This window comes from Perna viridis, chromosome 1, assembly GCF_037379345.1.
Source record: "Perna viridis isolate PV_CMFRI_1.1 ecotype Kerala chromosome 1, ASM3737934v1, whole genome shotgun sequence".
Lineage (NCBI taxonomy): Eukaryota > Metazoa > Mollusca > Bivalvia > Mytilida > Mytilidae > Perna > Perna viridis.
Genome location: NC_142445.1, coordinates 7,356,980 through 7,382,699, shown reverse-complemented (window position 1 = coordinate 7,382,699; position 25,720 = coordinate 7,356,980). Strand labels below are relative to the sequence as shown.

Genomic DNA, 25,720 nt, shown 5'->3' with positions numbered 1-25,720 from the left:
CATACCAAAATATGACATCATGTGACTATTAGAAGCCACAGGCAAATCATTTGAAAGGTGGGCAAGTCCATATGTAGAAGCTGAGAAAAATGAAACCATAGTAAGTGTTCATCATGGTGTATTTGAAAGGTCTATGCCCTGACACAAAAGAAAGTTTACTGTAGGGGTCTGCAGAACTGAATTAAGAAACAAATGTACAACTCTTCATGTCAAAGGAGCATGGACATACATTTAAGTCTTCCCATCAAGAAGCATGAACATACAGTAAGTCTTCCCATCAAGGAGCATGGGCATACATTAACCCTTCCCATCAAGGAGCATGGACATACATTAAGTCTTCCCATCAAGGAGCATGGGCATATATTAACCCTTCCCATCAAGGAGCATGGACATACATTTAGCCTTCCCATCAAGGAGCATGGACATACATTAAGTCTTCCCATCAAGGAGCATGGGCATACATTTAGCCTTCCCATCAAGGAGCATGGACATACATTAACCCTTCCCATCAAGGAGCATGGACATACATTTAAGCCTTCCCATCAAGGAGCATGGACATACATTAAGCCTTCCCATCAAGGAGCATGGACATACATTAAGCCTTCCCATCAAGGAGCATGGACATACATTAACCCTTCCCATCAAGGAGCATGGACATACATTTAGCCTTCCCATCAAGGAGCATGGACATACATTAAGCCTTCCCATCAAGGAGCATGGACATACATTAAGCCTTACCATCAAGGAGCATGGACATACATTTAAGCCTTCCCATCAAGGAGCATGGGCATACATTAACCCTTCCCATCAAGGAGCATGGACATACATTTAAGCCTTCCCATTAAGGAGCATGGACATACATTAAGTCTTTCCATCAAGGAGCATGGACATACTTTTAGCCTTCCCATCAAGTAGAACCTAGATAAACGGTGACAAATTTTCATTTAAAAAATCATATAAAATATCTAATTAACAAATTAATGCAAATATTTTCATTCACAAGATCATGACAATATTTTGTTAGCAAATTTGAGAAAATATTTCCTTGGCAACAGAAAGATAATTGGGAAAAAAGATAAATAAAAGCAATTTAGCCCCATTTCATCTTACAAGTAAACACAGGTTTGTTACTGCCAAATATTGAGGACAGAACTGATCCATTTAACTTTTTTAAAAATGTCTCCTTCAGAGAATTCTTTCAAAAGTATGATACAGTCTCCAAAATTAACCACAGCTAACAGTTACTCATTCAAAAAACAAATTAAAAAAAAAACACTTCAATACTTAAAAAAAACAAAAATATCATCTACAATATATAATAACATATTACAACAAGGGAGGTAACTAGTTCTAACATGGGAGGAAAGATAATGAAATAATTACAAAAAAATACAAAATGAACACTTCCCAAGAAAATAACATAAAAAAAATTGATATTATCAGGTCAAGATTGTTTATCTGTTGTTTTCTTAAGTTACTGTGGTGTCATTTTATGCTTTGTTTTGCTTTGATTGGGGGAAAGTTAAAAAAAAAACAATAGTTTAGTTTTTAAAGATTCGAAAGACTGTAGGAAAGTTGAGAAATGTGTTCTTACTAAATTGTGTGAAAAAAAAAAACAAGTGTAACCTCTATGTAAGTGCTCACATTACAAAAGACAATTCACTTCATCGAATTTCGTCACAAATTTATACATGTATATACATGATGTGTCCTGTACAAGCAAAATACTGAAATCTTTGGAGATTTTGTGTGTACACATTATGCGCTGAATTTTCATTACGACAATGATAAAAGCGCCAGGGAAGTCGACAAAATTACGATGACATGTGGCATGCTCAAATAATTGTATACAGTACTCACATTATAACTACCGTGAATAGACTAATAGTAAATATAATTTGGGTTTATTATCATTTTCAAACCATTATCATAACACTGATTCATACTGTCAAAAACATCCAATCCTCAATTATCATAATTTACCCTAATGTGAAAACTATTCCAGTATAAATATTCCATGAAAATTGTTAGCTAAAGTTAAATGTGAGCATGGAGTTTTCCACAAAGTATTTTTTATTTTGCTAAAAAATCCAATTTTTTTGGTTTAGTTAGATGTCTGTATACCTAAAACCCATATTCAAATGTATTGTTTTATCCATGCCAAACTTATTTAAAAAAAGGTGGACAATTTTCATTGGAACAAATATTCAAGGCTATGATTCTGTCTAGGTATAAACGGATTTAAAAGGGAAATAGATCAAACTTCATAAGGCCCTAGTTTAAAGACAGATGTTTAGATATTGGTGACAGTATGACTATGCCAGAACGTAATGTTGCCATCTTCACCCAAAATGTATAAACCTGAAGCATCAACATAAGTGCAAAAGCAGACGGACTTTTTGATATGAAAGCAGACGGACTTATTGATATGAAAGCAGACGGACTTTTTGATATGAAAGCAATTGGACTTATTGATATCAGAGAAAATGATGTAATCATTTATGATTGAATTATTACTGGAAAGAACTTAGCAGTAACTCTTCACAAAAACATGTAGATAAAAGGAAAACTTTAACTGTTAAAAGTAGACATAAAAAATTTAAAAACTAGAAATTCAGAAAATCATGAAGAAAATGCTAAAAAGAACTGCATGATTAGTACGGTAAATACTCACTTATTATGAGACAAGACATACAGTGATGTTTTATTGACAAAAAGCAACATTATTATATGCAAAAAAGTTGCAAAAGCAACAAATATTGGAGAGAAATATTGTTTCCCTTTACTTACCCTATGACTACAATTATAAAATCTAGAATGTTCCAGCCATTCCGAAGATATGCACCCGAATGTAATGCAAAACCATAAGCTATTATCTTCATTATCGCTTCTAAGGTAAATATTACAAGGAAAATATATTCTACACTTTCCTGAAAAATAAAAAGAAAAAACATTTCAAATTCAAAAGGTTGACTTTTGAAAAAATAGGTAAATCATAATTTTTGGACAAAACAAATGAAAAAGTTTCTCTCACAAGCTTATTCATTTTCATTTCAGCAATTTGAGGCATTTTCAAATATAGCTCAACAAAGCATATCTGAACCTGGTTTATGCACCCTATCAAAAACTTTTCTGATTGGTTTAATATCACAGCTTTTTTACTTTTTGCTTTGTCAAATAAACAGTATCATATACATGTGACTTATGTTCAGTGCTCTTATTAAACACCTATTCAAAATCAACTCTCTTTTAACCTAATAAATATTTCAGGACAAAATTCTTTGATGTAATTTCCCCTCTTCAAGTTAGAGATAATTACCCCAATCAACACCATTAGACAAGAGACCATGAACTAGATATATTCTTATACAGAAATGTCCACTGGGTAAACTTAAAGCAAATCTCAGCAAATAATATCTGTTTACTGATGACTACACTCATTTAATCATCTGATGTGTGAACCCAGAATCCTAAGGTCTTAAGTTATAAAACTGTGTAATATTAGACCATTAGTTGCTATTGGTTTATACATTATTCTACTACTTCTATGAAATGTTCATTCAGTTTACAAACCATTACCAAGGGAAACTATAAATCATTGACATGGAATGCATTTCTGTGGGCCCTGCCATGGCAATTAAGCGAATATATACAAATTTGATTTCGGTGATCTAATCACAAGCCAAATATCAAAAGCCCACATTGAAAGACAAAAAAGTTACAGTCCAGACACAAGTTTGTCAGTGAAAAACACAAATTTGACCTTGAGCTCAAAGTTCAAGGTCATAGGCCAATATCCATGGTATGGGACACATCTTAAAGTGATCTACCCACATGCAAAATATCAAAAGCTTACAGCAAAAAAACAAAAAAAAGTTATCAACCGTACACAATTTGTAATGGACGGACAAACGGACAGACAGAGTGAACGCTATAGGGTGACTGCCACTAAATGAGGTGGGGCTCTAAAAACATCCAACTCAATCTCTAAAACTGAATGTCCAATGCCATGCAGAATTTTCCCTTTCTTATTTTGTGTGTGCATAAAATTAACAGAGCAACACTTGACACACTCAATTAGATAAAAGTACTACTAGTTTTGAAGTTTATTTCAATAATTTGTATGAAGCAGTCTTCAGTCACTTTTGTACAAGAATCAGTTAGTTAAAACATATAACATGAACAATCCCAAACCTGTTGATTAAAACCAATCACATGTCCATGAGATTATGCATGCTGAATCATGATTCACATGAAGTTGCAGGAGTTGTCATGCTAGGTTTACCCCAACTCCTTCCATATACATGTAATGAAATAATGGAAAGTCCACCTAATTAAATATAAGACAACAACCAAACCCACTTACATCACATGGCCACATACCAAATTTGAAATCAAACTATGTTTTGGGAGTCAAGTTAATGGCAACAAATTTCGGAGAGACAGTTGGAATGGTGGATGGAACTGATGAAAAGACAGATGGACAGACAGACTGACAGAGGAGCAGACAGACAGACAGACAGACTTGCAGAAAAGCAGACAAGGTGATTCCAATATGTATTAGTTGATTGGTGTATGTAATGCACATATAAATATGACTATCATTTTTATGATTGTCCTTATAAGAATGTGGCTAGGGAAAAACCAAATGGAGGTGTGAATTAAGGATGACACACTCTCTTATTAAAAAAATCATAAATGTTATCATTTGACAACGGCCTGCACAATAACTTCATGTAGAACCTCTAAATAACAAATCAGCACCACATATACAATGTGACTTAATGAGATATTTTCAATTTTTTGTTCTATTTTGATGATAAAACACTAAATCAAGCATATTCAAATGTCATTACCAGCAATTGATTTTTATTATAAAAACTACAAGAATAGAAGTCCCTAGACAAACCATTTTGAAATTGTATTAATGACAATTTAGTATGCCATGTAGAAAATATTCGGTCAATATAATGTCTAATGATGTTATCAGGTAGCTATATGTACATTTTTCCTCCTATAGAACCGAGATTGTTTATCATAGATTTGATCATTAGTCTGAAACAGTATTTGTGATTATAATGCTAGATTGGTCTATCTGGTTTATTGGAGTCAACCACATTAAAATATTTTGACACTAGAAATACATGAAGGTCATTAGGACAATCTGGATCAGTTCTTCTGCAGTATACAGGCAAATATTTTTCACATGAAATTCATGTTAATCGAGCTTAACATGAAATTCATGTAAAATTCACACGAAATTTTCATGTGAAATTCACTAAACACAAATTTCACATGATGGCTCCATTAACCCAAATTTCACGTGAACTCTGTCACTTAGTTTATTTGCTCAATTCAGGTGAAAATCATGTGAAATTTGGGTGAAAATTATGTGAAAAAATTTTACCTGTATACTGCACTGAAAACAGATGGTTCGTTAGATCTACTAATACTACAACCTTTTGAAAGTTATATGTATCACATTCTATTCTTCCAGATTCATAAGGTTTAGGACATGGAATGCTCAATCATCCTCCTAGAGGATTAAGTGTAAGAATCATGCAAAATGTGATTCATGGTTGGAAAGCCTACATATTTTTATTTTTGATATTTGGTTTAAAATGTCACAGTAAAAAGAAAGTAACATGTGATTTTTCATTTTACCCTTGGTCATACGAGATAAAAGTTATATAGAATGTACTGTAGAATTCAAAATTAAGGGAAATAACTCTGTAAATGACACTTAGATACAATAGAAACTATTGGATTTTCCATGTGGATTATCTCCTAAGAGCAGACAGATTGGAATGAATAATTATGCATTTCATCATATAGACCTATAAAGCAACTTACTAACAAAAATAAAACTATGTAGCCTTTTTTTTATGTGTATCACATTTTACAGAATTTGCATGATTCTTAAAAAGACTGCTACTTAATAAACAAAAACCAAAATAGTCCCAGGATGTTCTGAATATCAATGTCAAGTCAAGTTGTCAAGAAAACTTTATTTGGAGTTGGTAAAATGAATAATAATTATAACCTCTATGAAGTGAATGTGTAGAAAGGACAATAATAAAAGTGAAACTACTCTTAGATTGACCTCTGAACTCTAACAATAGCTTCTATCAATACACTGAATGTATTTAGATCTGCAAGTTTTCTGGCCATTGGGAAATTCTGCAATGCTTTATTGTCAAACTAAAGCCCTGCAGTGTGTTTGGTTATTTCCAAACAAAACCCTAAGGTGTGTCTGGTTATTACAAAACTACACATATTTAAGGGTTGAAGAGCTTCAAGCAGATTGTCTTGAGACTTAAAAGTCTCTTGTACCTCTACTAACACTGAGCACTCAGTTACATGTAGATACATATATGGAAAATAGGACTATGATATATCCTTCAAAAGTGACAAGAGCCAGCTAAGAATAAAATTCTGTATTATTCTCCCAAACAGTAACTTCAAAATAAGAATATACAGTAAAACCTCAATTAAACTGAAAAAAAAACATTCAAGGCTTACATTCGAGTGATTTGACAAGTGTTTGGTGGTCGATGAATGTAAAAGAAACAGCAAATGCTGGCATATAGATACATAAGCTTGTTACAGGTTGATCAGGAGAATTTGCATGGGTGATTGTTGGAGCTAATCAAGAACATTAGTAGCCTACTGCCTTACTGCAATAATGTAATTGTCACATATGTTTGTTTAGGATAACAGTCGTTACCTTCATTAGAGTAGCAATTTGGGAACTGAGCTGATGAACTAATAGGGGCTCAACAAAGGTGGTATAACTATCAGAGTGGTAGACTCAGTAACTACACAGGCAAATATTTTTCACGTAAAATTCATGTTAATCGAGCTTCATGAAATTAACATGATTTTCATGAGAAATTCACTTAACACATATTTCATGTGAAGATTTCATGTGAAGGCTCCTTTAACCCGAATTTCACGTGAACTCTGTCACTTAGTTTATTTGCTAAATTCAGGTGAAAATCATGTGAAATTCGTGTGAAAATCACGTGAAATAATTTTGCCTGTGTAATAAGGGCTCAACAAGGGCGGTACAACTATCTGGGTAGTAGTTGAGCAACACTTGAGCCAATGAACTAACAGGGGTTCAACTAGGATCATAGTTAGTATAAGGCTCAGTTACTAATAGGGGCTCTACATGGATGGCAAAGCTATCAGGGTAGTAGAGTCAGTAACTAATAGGGCTCATCAATGTTGATATAACTCGCAAGGTACTGTGTAGCTCAGTGCTCAGTAACTAGTATAGGGGCTGAACAAGTGTGGTATAATGATCAGATTGATGCATGTAGTAGATAGCAGTGAAAACAGGGTAAAAGGTTAGTAAATGGGTTCTAATGGAAGAAAAGGAAACCTGTATAGTAAATTCAAATTAGAAAATAATTTACATAATTACTGAAAATTTATTTCTTGTGATTAGTGTTTTTCTTAAAAAGTAGCAAAATAAACCAATACATATTTCGACTGACAACTACATTGGAAGAAGAATATGACTAAGACATAGGTCTCTCGAAACTACACAAAAACTTGAAGATGCATGGTCAGTTCATATTGGTTATATCAGTTCAAAAAACGAATATTACAGACAGTACAGACAAAAAAAAAAACTGGATCACCACAGATATTATACAATAAATGAAAACCCCTTAGGTAAATCTGGACAAATGCCATTCTAATGCTTGCAAATATATTGATACAGTTTTATAATAATCAGTTTCCAAGGCAACCAACCAACAAAATTACTTCACATTTTCCATTCATAAGAAAAGCTTTTATCAGATACTGGCTCTCAACAGACAGTGTGTATTGATGTTATTTTATCATATTTCTACAATGTTTACATCATCATATAAACTTACATAACATTGCAAAATTAATTGTCTTTCTAATGAGATTTTACTAATTGGATTAGAACTTATTAATTACACATATTACTGTCAATACCACACATGAGGTACTACAATTTAATTCAAACCAAATCTAGGATAAACCTTTCAATGTGCACTGACCATATAATACACAAATCAAAACTTTAGGAAGGTCTGCTTTTCCTGAACATGCCAACAAATAAAAAAAACGAGTTTTACTGAACTCTACTGTATATGGAACAATTAAATGTATCACCAGTTTTTTAACTTTGACAATATAATGTCTGCTATTGAATTTTTAGAAACTCTTATATATTAAAGGATGCTGCCACTAGCTTTATCCATCCAAAACTGTCTTCAAAAGGATAGTTTTGGTGAGATATGATTTCTATCTTGGCTCTACACTAAGAGTAATCAAGGGAACCATGAATTGAGCGGAACTTACAAGATCATATTCCAAGGATGAAGACTGAGACAGGGAAAATACACACACAACAAAGAACACAAAGTAACCAAAATAACACATACAAAGAAAAAAAAGTAAATGAGACCAACTCGAACTCTACTGAAAACTATAAGCATGGATCAGGTGCACCTATAGGGTAAGCCTCTCTGCTATTTCTAGAACCATCTGCGGAATTGCTCATAAAATTTCTTGTTCGGTGTAGACAAAAGAGAAAAGGAACCAGAGGCTCACGTGAGCCTGTATCGCTCACCTGGTTTAATTACTTGCTAAATATTTCATATAATTTTGCGTAAATTTACAAGGAATTTTCCTTAGATGAAGATTTTCTTGCAATTTAAAGCATTGGTAAACAGGAATTATTGCATGGGACAGGTTGGAAAGGGGACATAATGCATAGTTTGCAACCCCAACATACTAAAATCCAGAACCAGGCCTTTAAAAATGCAGAAATTGCCATTGTTTTGCGGAATCCATGAAATTTCTGCAAAACACAGCGTTTCTTAGCCTCCAACATGATTACTTTGCTAAAAAACTAATCTTATTAAACTAGGCATTTCACATCCAGTTTTGTATGGAAATATAGTTTACAAGGCACATAAATGCAAACAATGTCCATCAAATCTTAAGAATTATTTAAATAGACTGATTCATAAAGGATATAAATTCGACATTGTTGTCAGATCATTAAATCTTGTCTTTGTAGGAAAAAATATTGATACTCTTATTAGATCATTACATTATAACTTAATCATTCATATTTTAGCATTTTAGTCATTGCACAACTTCTTGCTAGACCAACATAGTCTATGATGTTGCAGTTCTAAATCCTTTGGAAGTTTTGTAACTGATATTTTTTGTGTTGGGAGGCTTGAAGATTTGTCATCCTTATTTGTGTCTTGAGCTTGCTTTCAGTAACTGCGAGCATTCATTGTTTATACCTCATTTGTTTGTCTTCTATGTTATTGTTAATAATTGTTGAGGTACTTTTCTAATGAATTGGATGTATTTCAGGTTGATTTTTACTGTGTGTCTAACTTTGTATTTATTTTAGCCTTTGACCGTATAGAGGGGGAGGGTTTAACCCCGCTGCATATTGTTTGCGCCTGTCCCAAGGCAGGAAATATAGTCACTGGCATGTAGTTGTCTTTTTTTTAAAACATTTTAGTTTCTTACCATAAATGATAAACTGATATAGTATTGAGGAAGGGCCGGACCTTTTTCGGGATGCTGGGATCAGAGGTTTTTAAGCTCAGGAATTTCGGGATTTCTGAGAATTAAGCCCGGGATTTCGGGAAATAAATCCACCGGGAATCGGGATTTTAGCACTTTTTAAGTTCCTTTGTTGTTCGGGATTTCGGGATTTAGTAAAAATAAAGTCGGGATTCCGGGATCAGACCCCCTCCAGCCCCCCCTCAGTATTGTGTTCACTGATTTATCCACTTTGTTTTTATTGGGGCAATTTAGAGCTTGCTACATGGAGGAAATTTCCCACTTGTTGAAGATCATGTGGCGACCTCTAGATGTATATTTTCTCGAGCGGAAACTTTGGTTAAGTTAAGATCCACAGTGGCAGCCATTTTGAAATGGCAAAAGAATCACAAGCTTTCATCTCCTCATGCCAACGATCATTTGTTTCCAGTTTTGTTTCATTTGGTCAAGAGGTTTCCGAGAAAAAGATTTTTACATGTTTTTCTCATAGGGTCCAATGTTAAAGTAAGATCCTCGGTGGCGGCCATTTTGAATTTCCGATTGGCACCAAAATCACAAACTTATATCCCTTCATAAGAGTGAACATTTGTGTCAAGTTTTGTTTAATTTGGTCAAGCGGTTTCCGAGAAGAAGATTTTTACATGTTTTTCCCATAGGGTCCAATGTTAAACTAAGATCCTCGGTGGCGGCCATCTTGAATTTCTGATCGCCACCAAAATCACAAACTTTCATCCCCTCATATCAGTGAACATTTAATAGTGTCAAGTTTTGTTTAATTTGGTCAAGTGGTTTCCGAGAAGAAGATGTTTACATGTTTTTCCCATAGGGTCCAATGTTAAACTAAGATCCTCGGTGGCGGCCATTTTGAATTTCCGATTGGCACCAAAATCACAAACTTTCATTCGCTCATATCAGTGAACATTTGTGTCAAGTTTTGTTTAATTTGGTCAAGTGGTTTCCGAGAAGAAGATTTTTACATGTTTCGCCCATAGGGTCCAATGTTAAACTAAGATCCTCGGTGGCGGCCATCTTGAATTTCCGATCGGCACCAAAATCACAAACTTTCATCCCCTCATACCAGTGAACATTTGTGTCAAGTTTGGTTTTATTTGGCCCTGTGGTTTCAGAGAAGAAGATTGAAATGTAAAAGTTTACGGACGGACGACGGACGGACGACGGACGGACGATGGACGCCAAGTGATGGCAAAAGCTCACATGGCCTTTGGCCAAGTGAGCTAAAAAGTCACTATGTCAGGAACAATGAGCCTAACCAATGAGTCATAGATTAAAGTTGGAAACATGAAAGAACTCTGCCCAAACAGGGGAACAGACAGAAGTCACAAAGCTTCTATACTCAGAAATTTTTGTCACTGTTTAGAACAGTTTTATTCTATTTTTGGCTGTTTTCCTAAACCACATAACAAGAAATCCTTATCCATTGGTCTCTTGTGTTCTCCTAATAAACTTAAATAATATATAAAGGTTCATCATTATATTAGAAATCAATGAAAGCCCAAAAATCAACTGACCACAAACTGATGCACTTAATACTTGTACTTAACAAAAACTGTGATATTGAGAAAACAAAACTGTTAGACTTGTACCATTTATAAGTCAATCAGCAGGAAGTAAAAATTCAAAAATAAACATATAGTAAATATTCCATTCAATAGTTCACAAGATAATGTCAATTTTGTGTTAATGATGTAAAAGATACATGTACCAGGGTCAGATCCATGATTTAGAGTGGGCAGCATGTGATGAAAAATTTTGGAAACCAACAGTTAGCCCATTAATACATTAACCCAGTTGTTCTTAGTCTGAATTCACACCTATATAGATACTACTTTGTACACAGGCAAAATTATTTCACATGATTTTCACACGAATTTCACATGATTTTCACCTGAATTGAGCAAATAAACTAAGTGACAGAGTTCACGTGAAATTCGGGTGAAAGGAGCCTTCACGTGGAATTCACACGAAATGTTCACATGAAATTCGTGTTTAGTGAATTTCTCATGAAAATCATGTTAATTTCATGTGAATTTCACATGAATTTCATGTGAAGCTCGATTAACATGAATTTCACGTGAAAAATATTTGCCTGTGTATATCAGCTCAGCCTTACTACATAAATGACAATGGATAAAAAAAAAAGGGCCTATATTTTCTCAAAATAAAAAGGTCAAAACGAAACATTCATCCTAGCACACCCCAAACCCAAGTGAAATCAAATGGTTACGGACCCTATAAGTCTAAAAGTATACAAGATAAATAAGCACTCATAAAGAAACATTATTTTTTTAATATTATGATACCTCATCAATACACCTAATGGTAGGCAGAATAATTTTAGAGAGGATGTTCACTGATAATAACACTATACATATATCATGTATTGCCAAAACATTATTCACGATTGAGAGCAAAATACAAAATCAATAAGCAACAGTTTATTAAGGCTTTTAAAATTTGTTATACAGAGAGGTTTACAATTGGTACTTAGTACCTGGCAGGTCAAAAGCCTAAGAATAGAAGAGTTAACGAGGGGCATGACAGCAATGAGTCAGTCAAAGAATGATAGATGAAGCAATAACACATCACAGCATGATATGTGTAATGATTTCCATATCATGTACAAGGGATGGTACATGTATTTGAGAATTAGAATTCATGCTGCATAAAGATCTAACTACTGCTGGCATATCTTTACATTTCTTGTGTTTCAACAGACCATTTTCTTTTAGGTATACTGTTAAGATTTTAAAAAATATCTCAAAACAAATTTAGTGATGGGTCATAATTAGAAAATATCAGAGCATTCTTGGCATCTTTTCTCCAGATTATATTCTTAACAAAACAGGTTATACCACATTCATGAAATCTACGACAGATTACATCACAAATGTTCTGAAAGGGAACACAATGCACTAAACGATAGCAAGTGCAAACTGCCAAATAACCCTCCTACAACTTGAATTTCTTCCAAATAATAACAGATAGTATGAACAAAACTTTTAATATTTCAAGCTGACAAAAAAAGCATGTTCTGAAATAATCCTGTCATGTATCATAGACTGGGTACAATAATGTGGTAAACATCTGTAATCTACATGTTGACACATTTCCAAATAGGAGCAAACCTCAGAGATAGAGAAAAGCCATCAGGTCCCAGCACCACGAAACTTCAATACTAAGAACATTCTATCCTCCATGGTAACTTCCATTAAAGACATGAGATTTTATGATGTAAAAGTCATGAGTATTCCCCTAAACTTTTAAATAATTAATATTCTGTGCCATAAGGGTCAACATATATAGGATGAGAAGAAGGCAACTCTTCCCTTTAAAATCCTTTGAAGACTTCTTTTTACAATAGAAAATACATTAAATACCATCAGTTCAGATGAGACACAAATTTTAGGGTGAAAAAAAAAAAGACTACCAAGAGATGCTGTGTAACAAGCCCAATTACAGTGAAAATTGATGGAAAATAGTTCCTCTCAGTAAAGCATACAACTTCCTTTTTCTTAGGATCACAATATAATTTGCCTAGATATTGATTTCTGTTAAAAGAAAGTCACAAATTCCTCACCTTCCACCAATTTGATAAGCACTTTTTAACTCATATCTCATCAATCCGATTATCAGAAGTGTTTTTCGATGTGTTAAGTTCATGTCATATAAACTGTGGAAATAATGATAATTAAGTTATTTCCTAATCCTTTATGAATACAATATTGTGGATGACTGTCTGGGTACTGATGACATTGTATATCTGCCTCAGCAGAATCAGTGTATGTTTATACACCAGTTATTAAAATCAAATGAGTTGCTTATCTGTGTATTAGTGAACTTATGTACCAGGAAAAGTGGTACATGTATTGCTTAACTGGGGCACCTGTCCATCTTGGTGACAGTGTGTATTACAACTCCTGTCAGTCAATTGGTAATATTTTGCATTGGAACAGCTGCCTAACTCTATAGGTTGCAATGTAAGTGTTGCTTGTCTGTGTATGTAAATGTATGTACATTAGAGATTCCATGAAGAGTTTACTTGGTTAAAGGAACGATTTAGTTGATACTAGTCAGATCATTGAAACTGTTAAGTTGTTATGTACTACTGAGACATATACTTACAGGATTTAAGTTTATACTGGTAAGATTGTTGTACAACAGATATATGTGTTCACAGTATGTTCAGTTTAAACAGGATTAAACAGCATGTACTATAACATAAACAATTAGCCTTTACAAAAATCTGCCAAACTGTTTACTTTCCTTGGACTGAGTTGGAACTGCAGTATGAAACAACACAAGAAAGTGATTCCCAAACCATAGCAATCATCCTTGAAATTACACTTGTTTTTTAATGTAATGATCTCAAATACTAACTTGAATTCATTAGCCTACATTAATTTCATCAATAATACAGGCTACCAGGTAAAAACAAACTGCTTTTTGCAAATACCTGATCAATACTTGAATTAATTATAAAATTATTCTGAATATATTTACTTTATACGGCTGTAAAAAGTGTTTGAAACCTACATTTGTAACATTACTGGAGAAATATCATTGGGAAAAAGCATATTAAGTTATGGAGATATTGACCTGCCAAGAATAATTCAAAAGTTAATAGCAGCTGTGATCACAAGTATAACACACTGTCATCAAGTATAACACACTGTCATCAACATTCTTTATGTATCCTTAAACAACTTAACATCCATTTTCCAGAAACAGGGAGCATTAATTGGTCTTCCATAAGGTTGGGAAGCAAGACAAAAATTCAAATCATACTTGATGGCATTTTTTCATGACTTGATACACCACCATTATGAGACAAACAAGAGAACGTAATTGAGAAAAAAAATGGACCAATTTCATAGAACAGCCTGAGAGTATGAATATTACAAGATAAAGCAACATTAAAATATATAAAAAAGTGCAGGATAATAATTTTTATTTTCATTTTAGGAGACTTTTATTTAAGGAGGAGACCAGAATGAATGTTTACATCAGATTGACATGGAGTAAATGTTCATGACAATGTTTACACCAGATTGACATGGAGGAACAGACCTGGGTAATAGTTTATACAATATCAAAGAGAAAGTGTCATTTCTGTCCAGACAAACACTAGCATTAAGGATGAAAATTAATCAGATATGGTTGTTTAGGAGTTGCTAAGATTTTTGCCAAGCAGGTCTTAGTCAACTTATCCTTAACCAAGATTGCTTAACATTCCATGCATGTGTACCTTTATCCTCCTTCACTTACATCTACATTAAGTCCATATGGTATCATCCAAGCCTAGATAACTATAATAAAGTACAGTTTAGCTGCAGTAAGTATTTTGAGATAAACTTGGCTCGAAGAGGTCATAAATATCATCTGCAATTTCTTAACATCCCCAAAGGATATCATTTAACAAACCTACATTAACTCAACATCAGGTATGTTCAAGTATGAATAGAAAAAAAAAGAATGATATAGTCAATTGAAAATGTGAGGCAAAGAAATTTATCTGACCAGAAAGTAATGGAATCAAAGCATAATAAATGCAATTAAACAATACCATTGCTTCTAATGACAGAAATGATATATTAACTATTGCATAAACAGGGGACTCTCCTGCAAACTAGCAAAGGATCCTCCAGAGTCAACAAATGATTGATACACAAGAAAAATTGCAACATATGTTTTCTTATGCTTTAAAAACATGGAAACATAAGTTTAGGATCAACCAGAAAGTTCATGTTTTTGCACATGTAAAGACACATAAAAACTAAAGTATATAAAACCAATACTGTTTTCATGTACGAATTCCTATGGAAAACCTAAAATAACAGTTTGGTTTTTTTTAATTTATTTTCATAAATAAACTAATTTACTCCCTTAATAGTATTTTTCTTATGTACATTTTTGTATTTCATGTTAGTTCTAAAGATATGGAAAACATATGAAAAACATATTTTCAGGTATATTTTTTAAAACGTGTCACATGTTAGCAATTTTTCTTGCGTATTAAGTGCAATACTGAGGCTATACTGGACAGTTCCACACCAGATAGATAAACCAGCAAAGTTCTTGATAACAAGTTGTACATGTAGAATAAAAAAAACACCTCTTTTCAACATCTGATGAGGATTAAACCTTAAAATTGTGTTTTTCTTCTTCAAAATCAAATTAAAAAGACAATCAAAGATTTAACATAGTCAAATCTGTTATAATGACCCTTATTTGATATCAGTTGTAATAAAAAGATCATCATAAATTCATCAAGACATTAAAAGAAATATCAAAGAAATAATATGTGGTTTTCTTCAATTTTCTTTCTTTCAAAACCACCTGTTATAAAACCTTTAGAAATTTGTACCATTAAAGTTTATTACCAACCTGAACAAGAAAAACTAGTTTGAGGAAACCCTATAATCTGGTTTTTGACTTCAGGGTACTAAAAATTCTTAACAACTTAGACATATGTGTTTATTAAAATTCAAGGCTTTTGACAGTTAGCTTGATCAAATGAATTTGAATGTTGTGGTGAAAAATAATCCTGATGAACAAACTGTGATTTACCCCAAGGTACCCTTGAAACATCAGCACACAAGAATAGTCCAATAATTCTATAATATATATCTATTAACAATATTAACAAGCATGATGCTCTAGGGTTAAGTTACTTTCTTTATCCAGTGTTTGATTAATCACAAAGTGTCCATAGAGTCAATTTAGTCTATTGGAGACTACAGAAACAGCACCTTGCATGTTTGTAAGGCCAGTTCATCTGGACAATGCTGGTCCCAAAATTGAAATAGAATTTGTGCAAAACAGCAGGAACATAAGAAATGTCTTATACAGCACCATTGTTTAACTAAATATTCTACACAGAAATTGTTATGATGCATTTTGAATAAAATGCTTTACACAGTACAACCATGGAGGTCAAACCTTTAACTATGGGCAGGTATGGACACACCATTAAGATTCATACAACTTTGAATAACATTTGACACATGAAAATAATTTGACAAAAATTCCTAAATGATTCCAGTCACTAGCTCTAAAATCAACCCCAACCTTCTTTTGGGGATATAGCACTTTGTGGTACAATTTCAAAGAAATTTATTACTGATTTTTCAAGTTATCATAAAGACATTGGGAAATTACTTGTTTCTGTCCCCTTTTCAGCCCCCATTCCTAAATGACTTATGTCACAACCCCCAAAACTAATCCAAACCTTCATTTGATAGTTTGACACCATGTGGTGTTATTTCAAAGAAATCCATTTACTTAGTCAATTTATTGTCCTGATTTAAGAAAAGTGCTTGTTTCTGGTCCCAATCGTACACAGTTTAAGTCTTAACTCTGAAAATCAATCCCAGTATGATCTTAGGTTATAGAATATAGTGTAACAATATCATAAACATCCACATGCTTTTACTTGAGTTCTATACATCTGTAGTTATATTCTATAAGTGGCTTGTTTTTGGCCCCTTCTTTCAAAATATATACTAACTAATACTTAAGTTTTTCCACCCAAAAAAGTGTGGAGGAAGACATCAGGCTGCCACAGAATCACATTGATAAGGAAAATAGTACCATATTATTACAAAAAAAGCTTATTTAAAATAAACAAAATGGAAAATGCAAATCAAAAAGTAAACACACTTTCAAATTCTTAAAACAAGTACTTTAAACTATTGCACTAAAATAGAAGTTAAAGTTTTACCATAATGCAGAATTTTATATAACAATTGATATGACTTGGTACAAGGGTACCTGTTATGGATTTGCAAAGTTTGTGCTACATATAAATAAGCAGTACAAAAAATTGAATTTTTAATTGATGTTGCAGTAGGCCATTTTATTTGCACACTTTTTTTTAAATATTTTTCTTCCTGAGGCTGTGGTTAAAAACATCAGTATAGAGCCTCAAGATCCACTAAAGTACTAAAAAGAACCAGTAAATTGATTCTGTGATGGAGAAACATCTGCTTTTAATGTATGTATCACTCCCCTAAACTGTGCCAAGTCAAACACACACACAACAATTGCTAATTACATTGTCATGAAAATAGCACAGTTTTCATAATTAACATCCTAAGCTTCTACACAGTCAGCAAGGGTCAATCTTCAAATACTCTACACTAGGTATTGTTAACAAAATTTGTAAATCAGACCTGAGATTGAGGGTTGATTCACCAGTTAAGTGATACTGAGGTCAGGGTAAAATTGCATTCTCTGGAAACATTTTCATAGCTAGAGGCATAAAAATGTATGCATATTGTAAGACAATTAATGAAAAGTTTTGTCTTAACTAAAAGATATTTCAAGGTTTAAACTTTATGCCAATAAATTTAGGAAATTTGAATGAAGTTCAATACTACCATGGCTATGCCGATCAATTTACATTGACAATCACCATTACTTTTTAATCAATATCTTTATTACATAAAACAGGTTACAAGTTCAGATTTACTTCTACATTTGAAAAGTGTCTGATAAAAATGAGAACAAAGCCTGATAGATACTTCGCCTTTTATTATCCAAGATGTCTTCACCATAATGCACCTGCGCCCTCTCATTTCATCATGTTTCCAGGGCTCTAGACATGAAAGTATTGATCTGACTAAACTGTCATTATTAGGAGTAAGTAAAGAACGACTCAACAGGAGGAACTTTACTGGAAAAAGTCATTTCTCTTTTGTTATGTTGATCATTTGTGGTTTATTAAACTTACAATCAAAAGACCAGCAGTTTGTGGTGTAAATTGAAAGTTGACACTGCTTTTTAGAAGAATCTTTATGATTTGTGGCTATACAGATGTAAAGCTCCATTGTATCTCATGTTATCACTTTACGTATTACTTCCCTGACTGCAGAGTACTGAGAAAAGAAAAATAGATATGAAAGGTCTGAAAGGAGAAAAACACAAAGGCATTATTTCTATTAGGAAATCATCATTAAAGAGAACAGTAAGTCAACAGAAGAACCAATAATCAGTCCTATAGTGTGTGTGTGTACTGAGTGATGGGGGTGGTAAGAGGGGCTTAAGCTGCTGATTCACATCCACATACACTGTTATGGTTTCCAACAACTTAAGATTTAACTGATTTTTCATGTTGAGCAACTGGGTTTCCTTCTTTGATGAAAATTCAGTATACGAGACATAAAATCACTTTAAAGTGGTGAATTCTGGAAGACAGTTTTACTCCATATCAGAACAAGTACTGGCATTTTCCAGTGCACAGTGCAAAGTTATGAACGCAAATCATGACTTGCACAATTTAAACTTTATTCTACTTTATTTGTGCAATGTTTCAACAGACCAAACATTCATGGCAAAAACACCATTCAAAGTTGAACAAATGCCTATCAAAAAATGAGAAATAATAAAGGTCTGTATGATTTTTTGCTCTTTAAATCAATCATGTAACAACCTAGCATTGATTGTGAATGGATTTTCCTGCTGTCTGATTCCAATAGTCAATAACACTATAAAACCAGGATTAAACCAGTCCTGAATAAAATGTATTTTCAGTAACCACTAGATAACTTTTCCCATCAAAGCAGTGTTAAAACTAGATGTAAAACATTTCAATTCACCCTCCTTTACAGATGCATATCAGAACAGATTAATTCTTCAAGCTTACATGTAAATGTGCAACCAACACTGGAACGAGCACAAGCCTTAGAGTGTTTACAAATTATACATCATATTTAATACCAACTAGAAAAACTGTAAACTTATTGTTTGATCTCTCAATGTAATGGAGACTAATTAGTCTTGTGTTTTTGATTATTGTTTGCATTGGTATTACCAGTGCTCATTAGCTGCATTATGATTAACTCTGGATTACAGCATTCCATACATGTATATATGTGGATTAATGCATCCTAACTTTGAGATCTACATGTAATGATGGATGATGACATTAGACTGTGTTCATTATGTACAATTTTCTGCTGATGAGCAAAATCATAAAAAATCACTTCCAGAATCAATAAATAAATGAAGAAGTAATCTACATATATATTTTGAAATGGTAACACCACTATGTTTGAAGCAGACATGGGCTCCACTCACGAAATATCAACAGTGTAGAGTGGAGAAATTTAAAATCCCAGTAGTGTTTACCTTGATCAGTGCATTAAACAAAAATTAAAAATTAAACAAAAGAAGTGAGTAACATAGGATCTCAATCACCAACTTTATATCCACTTGCAAGACTACAGAGATAACCTAAATAGAATAACTTTGTAGCAGTATATCATGAGACAGCAAGCTTTGAACCAGGAACAATAAAACACAATTTTTATTTTACAGAATTAAAGGTAGATCTTCAGTCATCCAAGTAACTGACTAATTATACATAGATTCAAATATAGGTTTCCTGAAGAAAGTTAATCAGAAGCTTGCTCACTAGCCCTAAATCAACAATGCTGGAAATGAAACAGAGTTCTATGGTTGTATCAGTCAATGTCTAACTTAAGTGTATTGTAGGAAAATATCCAGACAAAAATATGTTCCACAAATAGTCACACATCTTGGGCAATGACAAATCAGAAAACAAACATGTAGGCAAAGCATTGTAAAAAAGTAGGAGTAAATAGTCAGGGTCTAAAGCCTGGGTTCTGAAAAAAATAATAAGGGTCTAAAGCCTGAATTATGTAAAATAGTCTGGGTCTGAAGCCAGAGGCCTGTAAATTATTCAGGATCTGAAGCCTTGGTCCTGTAACATAGTCAGGGTCAGAAGCCTGGGTTTTGTAAAATAGTCAGAGTCAGAATTCCTGTGTCATGTAATAGTCAGGGTCATAGTCTGAGTCATGTAAATATCTATCGTCTGAAGCCTTGGACATAAAATATTCAGGGTCTGAAGCCTGAGTCCTGTAAAATAGTCAAGATTTGAAGCATGTGTACTGCAAAATATTCAGGGTCTGAAGCCTTGATCCTGTAAAATAGCTTTAGTCCAGTTAAATAGTCAGGGTCTGAAGCCTAGATCCTGTAAATTATTCAGGGTCTATAGCCTTGGTCCCATAAAATATTCAGGAGCCTTGTTCCTGAAAAATATTCAAGGTCTGAAGCCTGGGTGCTATCAAATAATAGGGTATTGAACTTGGGTCCTATAAAGATTGATAACTATACATATTTCAAAGTATAAAGAGATCCAGGATCACCAACAGTCTACCCCAAACCATCAAATTAGACCCACTAGTAAAGCCATCACCTGTCAGTTTATAAGTTCACTGGAACTGAAATTTTATTCAGGTATCTGAATTGTACTACAATGTACAATTAAACATCTGTCATCCTTAAAATGTAATTCAGGAGTAGACCTTTAAGTACTTGGCACATCTTAAACAGTTAAGTTCCTTCAAGTAATATGGCTAGAACATTTCAGACAAAACTATGTGCCGTGGCCTATCAGCAGACAAATCTAAAAGATATTTCAAACACATTTCTTTCTTAGTAAAAAAAACAAAGACAATTTACTGGAATGGAAGTTATATGTCAGAAAAATTGGAATGAGAAAGAAATTGTCTGACATTAATAAAGTACAATGGAGTCATTCTCATCTTTAACCTGAAACTATAGATTAGAAATAACATACTACATAATTACTTGGAAATACAAGATTTATAGAAACTGTATATTGTAATGGTCTATAAACTGGTATGGCTTGCCTTAGAAGGTTTGTATTGTAATGGTCTATGAACTGGTATGGCTTGCTTTAGAAGGTTTATATTGTAATGGTCTATGAACTGGTATGGCTTGCCTTACAATGTTTATATTGTAATGGTCTATGAACTGGTATGGCTAGCCTTAGAAGGTTTATACTGTAATGGTCTATTGACTGGTATGGCTTGCTTTAGAAGGTTTATATTGTAATGGTCTATGAACTGGTATGGCTTGCTTTAGAAGGTTTATATTGTAATGGTCTATGAACTGGTATGGCTTGCCTTAGAAGGTTTATATTGTAATGGTCTATGAACTGGTATGGCTTGCCTTAGAAGGTTTGTATTGTAATGGTCTATGAACTGGTATGGCTTGCCTTAGAAGGTTTATATTGTAATGGTCTATGAACTGGTATGGCTTGCCTTAGAAGGTTTGTATTGTAATGGTCTATGAACTGGTATGGCTTGCCTTAGAAGGTTTATATTGTAATGGTCTATGAACTGGTATGGCTTGCTTTAGAAGGTTTATATTGTAATGGTCTATGAACTGGTATGGCTAGCCTTAGAAGGTTTATATTGTAATGGTCTATGAACTGGTATGGCCAGTCTTATAAGGTTTATATTGTAATGGTTTATGAACTGGTATGGCTTGCTTTAGAAGGTTTATATTGTAATGGTCTATGAACTGGTATGGCTTGCCTTAGAAGGTTTATATTGTAATGGTCTATGAACTGGTATGGCTTGCTTTAGAAGGTTTATATTGTAATGGTCTATTGACTGGTATGGCTTGCTTTAGAAGGTTTATATTGTAATGGTCTATTGACTGGTATGGCTTGCCTTAGGTTTATATTGTAATGGTCTATGAACTGGTATGGCTTGCCTTAGAAGGTTTATATTGTAATGGTCTATGAACTGGTATGGCTTGCCTTAGGTTTATATTGCTGTTAAAGATAATCAATTTCAACCATTCAGCAAAATTTGGTTGGTTTCTGTAAGTACATGTAGATGCTGTTTGAATGTCTGTGTTCTGAATGGAAATTTTTCTACAGGAACAGAAAATAACTTTGTGCTTGCCTGGGGTCTTGGTTCCCTTGATTACTCCTTGACTTATGACATATACTGGTAATACATGTAGCATTTTTGTTAATTCATGTAGAAGATTTCTTTAATATTTTTAATATATTTAAAATACTCTGTTTAATGTTGAGCAGGGAGGGCTTTGAGTACCAGTTACAATTTAAAGTAAAGATTTTCGGGTTATCCAGAAGTTTGAACTGCTTCGCATTGCCTGCTGTCAATCTAAAAAAATAAAGTTGGAATACCTCAACCAATAAAAAAATCATTTTTTATAAGTTTGTTTTTACTGCTTCCTTATTCTTAAACAAATGTTGCAAATACCTGGAGAAATATCCATTTCCTGTTTCCTTCTCAATATCGGCATGTGAAGGAAAAGTTCTGAAGTACAAATACTTGAAAGATTGTTCTCTTTAATGAATGGCTAACCTTTATCAAAAAGGATAAAAGATGTTCTTTTTCTTCATTATTTAACCTCTGATAATGAAACACTTTTCTTGTATAATAGCCAATTTAGTCACAGAAGACACAGAAGAATTGCAGATGAAAAATGCCAATAAGACCACCATCTCATAAGATTTACCAATAAAATTGTCATTTGGAAATCACAAAGTGCTAGACAACACAACGAAATCAATGTTAGCATTAATCTGTAATTACAAATCTATCTGACCACTCCAAGAGAGAGTGAAGCCAACAGGGAATTGTCCTATGGGCTGACTATAGTCAGGGACAATGATAAGTTAATTATATGACCATTGACACTGGCTAATGTTGGGTTATAATAACCACACTGAAAATGACAAGGCTTTAACTTCAGTAAAGTATTGAACTGTTAAATGAAAGGTTTTATTGAAACAAGGATAATTATATATCAACTTCATATTCCTTCCACACAGCCATTATTATAAGGACAAGTGCTACAACAGAGACACCCAAAGGCCTGGACACAGCCATTTTCTTCCATAAATACAACTTTAAGGTATAATTTGTTTTGAGAGTAACATACATTACATGTTTAAAGGTTCAAAATTATATAAGTAAAATGAAACAAGTTGAGAAATACAGATACAAGTAAAAAAGTGAGACAGTGAACATATTTAAAGTAAGATACATGTAGGGTACATATGTAAAGTAAGACAGATAGAAATGTAAAGTAGGACAAGATACAAATGTACAAATGTTAGGTAAGACAGGGGTATAAATGTTAAGTAAGACAGGACACAGATGTAAAGTAAGAAAGGATACCATTGTAAAGTACCATTGGGTACATGTTTACAATGACTTAAGTGAGACAGAGCTGTGTTTTGAGTGAGACAGGATACATGAAAAAAAGTGTCTCCAATGTTTAATACATGTACATGCTTAAGGCTACTTAACAGAAACTGTGATTAAGTATTTTACACCATTTGATGAAGTCAATGACTGCTATGGTAAGGAAGTTCTGCAATTCATAAGTATCCCCCCTTCATTTGTACAACATGTTTTCTTTCTGCCAAAATTGCTTTTCAGAAATTGTTTCTCATGTTGTTTGAATATGGAATGTACAATGTATGTGAATGTACATGTACAAGCTATTTTATAAGATGAGGTTTTCCCCTGGTCTACTCTATCTTAAACATTATAATACATAATGTATGTAAGTCTGTGGGTTAAAAATATCCATGGAATTATGTGAAGAACTTTTATTTGTGGTACAAAAAATCTGTGGTTTAAGAGAAAAAAAACATCATTTTTGAGATTCTAGAAATCATTAATCTGACAAATCTGTCATATAAATGAATAAGAATATTTCTTTTTTGTTCCTAACCGAAATTTCATGGTTTGCCAAACCCAAGATATCAAAACCCTACCATTAAATTTTCCCTGTAGCTAGCACATCACTACCTCAAAAAATGATTCAATTTAAACATGATAGAACTATGTGATTTCAGCCTCATGCTTTAGATCATTGCTACATAAATGACGTCTGTGTGCAAGACAAACATTCCCGATACAAGGAAGTACAAGAAAATGGCCAATCCCTGTACAATTTACAAAAATATTTCGCAAGAAATAATGAATGGAAGATAATCTTCACACCCATTCTATTTATCTTTACATATACACCAGAATGTACCACTTCCAAAACATTTTAAAAACAATCCTCTTCAATGTATACAAAGCAAGCATAATGATGTAAATGATCTTGAAGATCTTTATCAATTACAAAATAATCATAACTGTTTCACCTGAATGTAGGATCAATCAAGTTAAAATAAATCATGTTTTTTTTTCTTGCCTACAAATTATGTATATCATCTCTTTTTGCAACTATTGAATCTGCAATTTCTAATCTGTGTTACCAGTGTCTTATCATTCTACTGCTATGACAAACACAAAATATAGATGATGATGACACATGAGGACTAGATTTTTTTTCAACAATTTTCAACAAACATATCTAGGATAATAGACAGAATTCAAAGGAAAAAGCTGCTCAGCATGGATAACAAACATTTCTGAGAAGATCATTAAAGGTGTTATACATAAGAACAAATGAGTAAGTTCAAATGTACCAGAATTCTAAAAACAGGATTCATGACAAACAATATCTAACCAACATAAGGAAATTTTACACCTGCAAAAAGGCTTTAATGTTACATTTTTCAAAATGTACATGTGCTTTAACAAAAAGATAATTTGACTAATAAGACAGGGCAATGGTAATTAAGCCATATACACTGAGGCTTCTGTATTACATGTACCGGTACTACCAACCTATAGTTCAGCTAACATACACCATAGATTCTATACTGCAACCTCAGATCAAAATTAAACCCAATGTTTCTGTTTCAACTTTTGTTTAATCAATAAGAAGATCCTGATATGTTTTCAACCTCATTTTAATGACATTGATTTCTAACAGAAGCTACACCAGAGAAACCATATAAACAAAGGAAATATTAGCCAGTCAAGCACCAACTCTAACCAAATAAATGGTTCACTATTTCTTACTAATACTGCTGAGTGGTGTTAATCTGATATAGAAAAATGGCTGAAGCACATTATGATTTTAATAGAACTGTAGGTTAACAAGATCATGATATGCCACAAAGCCAGAGAAAATCCAAGCATTCAAATATGCATACAATGCCAAGATGGTAACATATAGCCTGAAAACTATGTGTGAATTTGAAGGACACACACTAACTCTAGGTAATCCTTTGGGCTTCAATTATACATTCATGTTGCCACTCAAAAAAGATATATAATGTATCTGTCACCTAATGGGATAATGGACTGATGATTATCCAAAATTCAGCTTTAAATTACTATTAAAAATATCTATCAATGTGTCAAACTTGAAGTGAAAAGTAGCAACAAGTCTGACATTCAGCTTC

General features: G+C 33.1%; 1 protein-coding gene across 11 annotated transcripts in view; it reads right to left on the bottom strand.

The window, feature by feature from the left end:
• Positions 1–25,720, bottom strand: part of LOC148627044 (muscle calcium channel subunit alpha-1-like) — a 116,804-nt gene that overhangs the window by 46,153 nt on the left and 44,931 nt on the right. For all 11 annotated transcript variants that reach the window (XM_088566193.1, XM_088566125.1, XM_088566185.1 and 8 more), the window contains exon 4: positions 2,791–2,930. In XM_088566193.1, coding sequence (XP_088422319.1) covers positions 2,791–2,930 — 140 coding nt within the window. The remainder of the gene's footprint in view (positions 1–2,790; positions 2,931–25,720) is intronic.